The sequence below is a fragment of the Haplochromis burtoni genome, unplaced genomic scaffold, assembly GCF_018398535.1.
Source record: "Haplochromis burtoni strain Fernald_Lab_line unplaced genomic scaffold, NCSU_Asbu1 Contig_1173, whole genome shotgun sequence".
In the NCBI taxonomy this organism is placed as follows: Eukaryota; Metazoa; Chordata; class Actinopteri; order Cichliformes; family Cichlidae; genus Haplochromis; species Haplochromis burtoni.
The window spans coordinates 54748-63446 of record NW_024583534.1 but is presented as its reverse complement, the minus strand read 5'-3'; the positions used below and the strand labels follow the sequence as shown (position 1 = coordinate 63446).

General features: G+C 40.5%; 1 protein-coding gene across 2 annotated transcripts; it reads left to right on the top strand.

The window, feature by feature from the left end:
• Nucleotides 1-381: 381 nt before the first annotated feature.
• pargl (poly (ADP-ribose) glycohydrolase, like) lies at nt 382-8689 on the top strand. Of its 2 annotated transcripts, none has more exons than XM_042216657.1 (6): nt 382-572; nt 3364-3692; nt 4495-4584; nt 8066-8155; nt 8331-8402; nt 8495-8689. In XM_042216657.1, the coding sequence occupies exons 2-6, from the start codon at nt 3366-3368 to the stop codon at nt 8609-8611; spliced, it is 696 nt and encodes a 231-aa protein (XP_042072591.1). In that variant the 5' UTR covers nt 382-572; nt 3364-3365; the 3' UTR covers nt 8612-8689. The 2 variants fall into 2 exon arrangements, with proteins under 2 accessions (XP_042072591.1, XP_042072592.1); XM_042216658.1 differs by lacking the exon at nt 382-572 and adding an exon at nt 2951-3114.
• Nucleotides 8690-8699: the final 10 nt, after the last annotated feature.

Sequence of the window (8699 nt, the reverse complement as noted above, 5' to 3'; positions counted from 1 at the left end):
TGCTTAAAGCCTATGTCTGAACTTGACCACAGAGCCAGAGCATCGTTCAATCTTGGCAACAGCTCCCGGATGACAAACTCCACTTTCTCTGCATCAAGACAGCTCATAACTTTTTAACAGTGTCTCTCTGTCCTCATACTTCTATACATTCTTAACAGTCTGTCCCTGTCCTGATACTCCTACATCATCTGCTATAATCAAAAACCATGGACTCTCACTGCAATGTACGCTACAGCTAAAAAGTTTAAAGCAACAAAACAACCTGAAGAGTCGGTCGGAGCCGAAAGATTCGGATCTTTTTAGTGAGTCGAGCCGAAAGTGCCGGTTCTCTAAAAAGATCCGGAAATCCCATCACTAGTTTCTTGAGTAATGAAAGTAGTAGCAGTTTAACCAATAGCTGCTCCCTGAACCTTACTTTCGTTTTCGTGTCAAAGTGAAAGTGAACTAAAAGGCACATACGCTGAGTGTGTCTGGTTTGGTGACGACTGTTTTTAAACCCATAAAGCCAACAGTTAACATTGCAGTTAAAATACATTAAATGTGAACACCTTCGGCGAAGTCTGCGTTGAAAGGTGAGTGTTCCGTGTGTAATGACAAGACTTCAGCCTTTAACCCTCGCATATTCGTCTTGTAGCCTATATGATTTGAACGTTGCTAGTTTTGCTTTTAAACACTGTTTTTTACAGACTGCAACCAATATCCTCACAGTCTTGACTGTAAATGACAATACTTACCGTAAAACTACATACATAGGTTCTTAAGCTGCTTCCTAATAATGTCCCCCTCCAGGCAGCCCTGGGGTTTTCTTAGTGTTAAATTGTTTCATTCTGAACTTCATTCTGCTAAATTGTGAGTGTGAATTATGATTTATGAGGATACGTAGTTTAAAAAGTGAACATGAGATCATTAGTTCGGAGCCAATCGCGTGAGATCAAGAGCGTTTCCGTTTCTATTATCCACACTTTTCCAGCGTTGTAGCAGTTTGGAAACAAACTAGCCCAACTACCTTCTCATGGAAAGAGTAATCGCTGTATTTGGCCTCCCTAAGCACACAGAGTTAGTCTGCACAATAGCACAAGGCATGTTGCAACAGCATGCATTATTTTGAACAGTGCCGCAGAAAGAGGGGTACTACTGCCTGCACCTTTTGTTAAATAGATCTGGTCAAGTGTGCAGAGGACAAGGACGGACGATCAAGCAACCTGATACTTTAAAACAATCTCCAAAAGCTGATTCTGTTCATCTGGACAAAACGCTACGTAGAAATGAACAGAATCAGCTTTTGGAGATTTACTTTCCTGGATGATTGAGAATGCATCAAGACACTTTAAAACAATGATATTTACTTGGAATAAAATTCATTCGAATTTATATGTATATATATATAAATCCTTATTAGAAATTCAACCTGTCCTTCAGTAAGCAATGTGCAGTTTGCAGGGGTTCCCAGCCACAGAACCCAAGTGATTACTCAAAGAGAAAAAGTTTAATGATTAGAGCATTACAATATTTTGCTTCTGAGGACCAAGGCTTTCTTGTATTTTTTTTTTTTTAATTGGTCTTGAGCAACAGATCTCCAGGCTTTGACAGTCTTTCAAAGTTTTTCTATGAATATTGGCATTTTCACTACAGGCCTTGTAGAATATTAACACTTAGATAAACCTATGTCTGGCTATATGTAATTTCATTGTAGTATTGTTACTTAGACTGAAGAACATGGAATTATTGGTTTCACCAATATATAATCTCTACCATTTTGAAGATTATTGCTTTGCAGTCTAGAGTGCAATCTTCCCGCATAGTCTGTCCATGCTTTTTTCTATGCTGACTGTCGGACAGCTGACATGTGATCTTTAGCCTAAGTCCTTACCTAACAAAACATTCAAACAATTCTATGATCATATTACGATTTCAAAGTCTCCGTACGCCAGTATTTTAAATACACTGATACTGTACACAAACCTTAACACCAAGGACTCCCACTGGCCACACGGGCTTGGGGATTGCCGTGGCAGTGAGTTGTCTATGTGTGGCATGAGGGGACCAAGAACAAGGCAAGGGAGAATCATAATTTTGTATAAAACAAGTGTAGGAATTGGAGCAGCGAGGAAGAATGCTGGACCCAGGGTGGAGCCAACAGCATCCCCTGGTAGTGTAATCTCAGACTAGCCAGTCTGGAGCAGTGCCAGGGTTCGAAAGCTGGGTAGTGTCGGCAGAGAACACTCACACTCAGGCAGTCCCAGGTCCAGTAAGAAGGATCATGGCTGAGTCCACCGCAGGGAGCATGGGGTCCACTTACTGGTCATAAGTCCAGTAGATGGATGGCCTTGAAAGGCTAAGCCATCTCCCAGTTATCACTGGAGCCTCAGTTTGAGGTGGTGCAGCTGTCGAGCAGCTATGGCATAGTGGCTTGAGAGCGACTGCAGCACTGAGGATGAAGAGCTGGAGATAAAGGTTGAGCTGTGTGTGGCATGGGAAGAATGGGCAAGCTGTGATTTCTTTATCTCTTTAAACAATTCCATGTGGTATATTCAATCAAAAATATCAGAGATGTTTGAATAGTAAAGCAGTCAAAGATGCATGATGAGAATAGCCTTCATGTCAGAAAAAATCTCACTGATATAACAATGTCTTTTTTTTTAAAATTTTAGACAATCTCAGAAAGTCCTTCTACAGCTTCCCACCCAGCAGCACCCAGTCTGTTGGATCCACTGTGTGGTCATGCCATTCTGTCAGGACTTGAGTACAATGCAGAATTAGATGGATTTAACATAGAGTTAAATGCACCTTTATGTAGGTTAAAACAGTAAATCTATATGGCAGGAGAAAACAAAGTCAGTGGATATCATTTTAAAAGAATGTTTAATGTTTAATGTTAATGTTTTGGTGTGAATGTGGGAGTGAATGTGAGTGCGAATGGTGGTCTGTGTGTATGTGTTAGCCCTGTGACAGACTGGTGACCTGTCCAGGGTGTACCCTGCCTCTCGCCCTGACACAGCTGGGATAGGCTCCAGTGCCCCCCGCGACCCTGAAAAGGATAAGTGGAAGCCAATGGATGGATGGAGGGTTTAGTGTTTCATTGAACCTAAAGACTAATCTGCACACAAATTTCTAGTAATGTTTTTTTTCTTCTGTCTTTCTTTTTTACTGTGTTTCTTTCTTTAAATCGGGACATGATAGTGTGTCTAATCGTGTCTTGTAGACTGTAGGGTTTGTGATTTTACCAACTAGGTGTTGGACAAGTATTTGGTTGCCTGTTTCTTCAAAGTACTTATCCGGGATCTTTTCTTTCTTCAGTCCTGGAGTTAAAACAAAAGTTCTTCTTGATATCCTGATGTCATGTCTTGTCTTTAAATATCCCAGACATGAAGCGCCACACACACAATGACAGCTCTCAGATGAAAGAAGCCCTCCAGCATGATACACAGCAAAATCCTCAAAAGGAGAAAGAAAAGCATGAAAAAGAACAGCACAGCAATGATAGCACAAATCAAGACAGCTTCTTGCCATCCTCTTCAAGAATTTGCAGTGCAGAGAATGTAAAAGACGGACAAGCAGACGGACAAGCAGACGGACAACAGAAGGAACGGACTTCATCTTGCTGTCAGCTGAAGGATATGGGGCGACTTCAACATGGAGACATGAAGCTGGGTCCCCTAAGATTCGACAAGAGACACACAGTCCTCATAGATGTAAGACCAACTCATTTAGTTATTTATTAATTCCTATTAGTATTGATGTAGTTTTACAGTGCCAGAGCTGATAGGTGGGCAGGTACAAATTTGCAAAGACAAAGGCAAAGTGATACTGGAAAACTTTAACTCAGGAGGTAGAGAAGGTTATCTACAAATTGGAAGGTTGGTAGTTTGATCCCTGGCTCCTCCAGTCTGCATACCAAATAACCTTGATCACAACAATAACCCCAAGTTGCTCTCTAATGCAGGTAAAAAATAAATATACATGAATGCCAGATAGAAAAAAGTGTTTGTGTGAGTGATGTATGTTGTATAAAGCGCTTTGAATTCTTTATAAGAACTAGTCCATTTACCATAAAGAGAACAAAGGATGCAAAGACAAAAACATAGAAATAAAGGAAAAATCACAATTGGTCACCAACTACTGCCTGCGTAACAAAACGTTAAAAAAACTGATACACAAAAATCAAATCTTGCTATGTTGTTTGTATGAGACCATGAGTGTCTCTGCATGTGTGTTAGTCATGAAACATAATTGATGAGAAACTGCAACAATGTCCTCTGGAAGTCAGAGGCAGACAGAGAAAGGCCCAGGAGACCCACTGTCCACAGCCCCTCAAGAGCAGTGAAGACCTGAGGCCAGATGTCATGATGATAACTGCATGCCCATCCCTGCATAAGGAAGAGGGAGGCTCCAGACAGAGTCCCCATGGTCAAAGAACCATGGAGAACCATTGGATTGATTTATTGGAAAAGAGGTATTGGTTGTGTTCTTGAAATTATACTTTTTATCTTTCAGGTGGATACTTTCAACTCTCAACGGATATTTGTATCTCAGAAAGGGAGAGATCTATGGCACAGCGACTTTGTGAAGATGCCTTGTTCACAGGCAAGTATGACTTCCTCATTGCAAAAGGATTCACTTATTATTCAGGAGAAATAATTAAGTAACCATGTAAAGTTCAGTGGCTGTCACAACCCAGAACTCAAAGTGACTAAAAGAAATAAAAACCTCAGAAAATTAAACTGCCATTAATAGCAATATTAAGTCAATTTAAGACACAAGCCTGGGATTCAAGACTATGAGCAGATGTGTTTTACAAGAAGAGTTTTACATTTGGATCCTGCTCTGCCTGCCTCACAGCAAGCCCGTTTAAGCCCAATCTTAAAAGTAGAGATCCAAACTGGAAGCTGGCTCCACAGAGGAGGGGCCTGAAAGATTCAAGGCTCTGCCTCCCATTCTACTTTCTGATATTTTAGGAGCCAAGTTGATCAGCTGTCTGAAAGCGATGCACTCTAATGGGGTGATACAGTACTATAAGTTATTTAAGATAAGATGCAACCTGATTATTCAAGACCTTGCATGTTAGGAGAAGGATTTTAAATTCAATGCTGGATTAACAGGGAAGAAGAGAAGATGAAGAGAAGCTAGTATAGGAGAAATATGTTCTCTCTTTCTAGTCCCTGTCAGTACTCTTGCTGCAGCATTTTGGAGCAACTAAGGGCTGTTCAGGGAGTTTTTGTGACATGATACTAATGAATTACAGCAGTCCAGGCCAGAAGTAATATATCTATGACGTTTTTCAGCATCACTGAAAAATTTAATACCAACAGCATGCTCTAATCGCTGTAATAAAATATTACTGTCAGCAGTATCGAATGCAGCACTGAGGTCTAGCAGGACAGGCACAGAGATAAGTTCACTGTCAGAGGTTTTTCAAACCTGCGAGACATGTTATACAGGTTTTTAGGCATTCAAGAGCCACTGGAGGCTAAGAATTGCTTTGTGTAGGTTGCAAGAGGTGTATTATCTAGGTAGCTGGAGAAAAGCCAGATAAGAAGACTGCAAGAAGTTGGTGTTGATGTACAGTGACGTGCATGTTGTTCACACAGTAGTAATTCAAACTAATGAGCAAGCCACAGGGTACTGAAATATATGTATTAAAATAACTGTCACTAGTCGCTAGTATCCATGATCTCATTCTTTTGGTCACTACTCACAGTTTATGCCCACAAGTGAGGAGAGGGACCTAGATCGACTGGTAAATCAACAGTTTCATTTTTAGAGACAGCTGTGTCCTCAGCAAGGTGGACAGCAGTACAACATGTATATCTCTGCGTCCTGTTAATTTAAACATATTCCATTATCTCTTATCTCATCTTAAATATCTTTCAAATGGTTCATTAAAAATGAGTTCTGTCATTCTGTCATCGGGTGATTGCGGCTATTGGCCGAGCGTGGCTCAAGAGTTGGGAGTTCGCCTTGTAATCGGAACGTTGCCGGTTCAAGCCCCTGCTTGGACAGTCTTGGGCGTTGTGTCCTTGGGCAAGACAGTTCACCTGTTGCCTACTGGTGGTGGTCAGAGGGCCCGGTGGCGCCAGTGTTTGGCAGCCTCGCCTCTGTCAGTGCTCCCCAGGGTACCTGTGGCTGCAATGTAGCTTGCCATCACCTAGGGTTGTGCGATATGACCAAAATCTCATATCCCGATATAAGAATTCTATCGTCCGATAACGATATAAATCACAAAAATGTAACATTTTCTGTGAATCTCGGGCAGCTCGTCTTGTGGGAAGTGTTTCCAGCTGTGCGTCATGTAGCTGGAGTCGAGTGTTTTAACCGATGCATGAAACGATACATTTTTAGACATAAGTTGTAACAGGCCGCCGTTTTCTTTGTGAGTATTTATTACACGGCGTGCTGCGGGGAAAAGCCTGTTCTAACGTTTGAGTCTAAGGTTTATTTTTTAGCACCTGGCGGCTCTTTTTTACTTCTCATCCGTAAATAATCTGCTCTTTCACGTGATTCAGTTTATTTTGAAAAGTCTCAACAGGATCTTGAGCTTTATTGTGAAAGGTTTATGTGGAACATAAACAAGCGGACACGCGATGGTGTTACCGTCGTTGTTGCTAACCACAACGCATAAAAACAGGCGCTTGTCCGTCCGTAGTGTGGTTATATTAAATATAAGAGAAAGAGAGAACTTTAAGAAATTAATATAGCCACTACAGTGACCATCAAAACGATGAAAAAATATTGCCGTAAACAGTTTATTTTGCGACACCACGAAACAAACGATAGCGTAAAATGAAACGATAGATGTTTTTATATCGTCATCCGATATATATCGTTATATCGAACAGCCCTACCATCACCAGTGTGTGAATGGGTGGATGACTGGATGTGTAAAGCACTTTACACATACAGGCCATTTACCATTGCTGGATGTCATCACTCACAGTATAAGTTCTTGGCACTATCCCATGGATCCTGGAAAGTCTGGATTTTTAATTTTTTATTGCAGTGAATTTCTCATCTGGGGCTGACAGATCATGTGGTCCTTGTCCTCTGCTTGTTTCCTTATTTTTCTTTTTTTAAATAATCTTTTATAATCTTTTCATATCCCTTTGATTCCATTTTTTTTTCTATTTACTTCATTCACAGTGCTCCACCTAATTCACTAACTGTCCCCTTCTATCCTCCACTGCATTCTGCATTCATCAGCTTCTCAAAGTACTTGTTCCCATCTTCTCAATATGCTCTCTTCACTTGTGTTTTTTGCCCCATCTCCCTTCCCTTAACCCCACACGGTTGCGGCAGAAGGCTGCCCTCCCTGACCCTGGTTCTGCCAGATGTTTCTTCCTGTTAAAAGGGAATTTTTACTTTCCCAAGTGCTTGCTCACAGGGGTCATATCTTTGTTGGGTTTCTCTTTGCAATTGTAAAGTCTTTATCTTACAACATAAAGCAGAATGAGGCAACTATTGTGATGATTTAATAATAATGTATACTTCATTGATCCCCGTGGGGAAATTCCTCTCTGCATTTAACCCATTCACTCAGTGAAGCAGTGGGCCGCCACTGGGGAGCAGTGTGTAGGGACGGTACCTTGCTCAGGGGTACCTCAGGGTGGCCGTTCAGTGGATTCAAACCCCCGACCTTCCAATCATGGGGCCACCACTCTACCTACTGAGCTATCCCTGCCCGAAATTACGCCCCATTTGGCACTATATAAATGAAATTGAATTGTATTTTGAAAGATAGGACTAAAAACTGAGGCATCTTAACCTCAGTGAGCAATCAGAAAACCACAAAACTTAAAACCATAACCAAAAATTGGACTAACTCAATAACTCATACTTAAATGTTAAGTACCATTAGTTGAAAACACAAAAAGCTGGGAGCCCAGGACTATGACTCACAGTCTCCAGTTGTGTGCTAGTTTTACAAATTTTCCCCCACTGACAGAGACTAACATGAAGCACATTTTAAATGTGTTTTAATTGTATTTCATTTAGGCTTATATAAAAATAATACAGATTTTATATGTTGTCTCAAATGGAACAGAGCACATAAATGTAATTGTCATTTCAGGTAGCACATCAGAAGTCAAGGTGGGATGTGATATCCAAAAAGCTGAAATCTCTGGCCAGTAAGAAAACAGCCAGTGTCAAAGATGTAGAGGTATGTTGGCAAGAGTGGATATTGAATCATTGTTCATTTTTACACTGATAATGTGAAATTTGTTCCCAAGGACACATGAAAAGTTAAACCGGTGCTATTCTTTGACCATGCTTAATGTGAATTTCTGTGACTGTTATATAAGCATATTAGGTGGTCTTAAAACTTCTCTCATCAGGAAGCTATCATCAAGTATAACCCCAAATATAAAGATCAGTGGTCATTTGATGCCCTCCACAAATTGGATAAGGTGAATACCCACATTTGGTAATTGAATTATTAGTTTTGTGACTTGACTATTTAAATGAGCGATAATAAGCAATGAACATATTTTCTTTTCAGAATACCCATGATACAGAAAAGTACTACAAGACACTGTTTCCAAAGATTGCTGCATTGGCCTTGAAGCTCCCTAGCTTTGTGAATAAGGTATCATTTCCAGTTATCTTCTACAAGTAATATTGTGTTGACTATTGAAATAAATGATCTTCTTGGAAAATCAAAGAAATACAAAACCCTCCAAAAGACTTATAACGTAAAATCTCTC

Bases quoted from the DNA above. Each gene is read 5' to 3' on its own strand.
- pargl (XM_042216657.1), top strand. From the start codon at position 3,366: ATGAAGCGCCACACACACAATGACAGCTCTCAGATGAAAGAAGCCCTC. The intron at 4,585-8,065 runs GCAAGTATGACT...TTGTCATTTCAG, and splicing joins TGAAGATGCCTTGTTCACAG to GTAGCACATCAGAAGTCAAG. The intron at 8,403-8,494 runs GTGAATACCCAC...TTTTCTTTTCAG, and splicing joins CCCTCCACAAATTGGATAAG to AATACCCATGATACAGAAAA.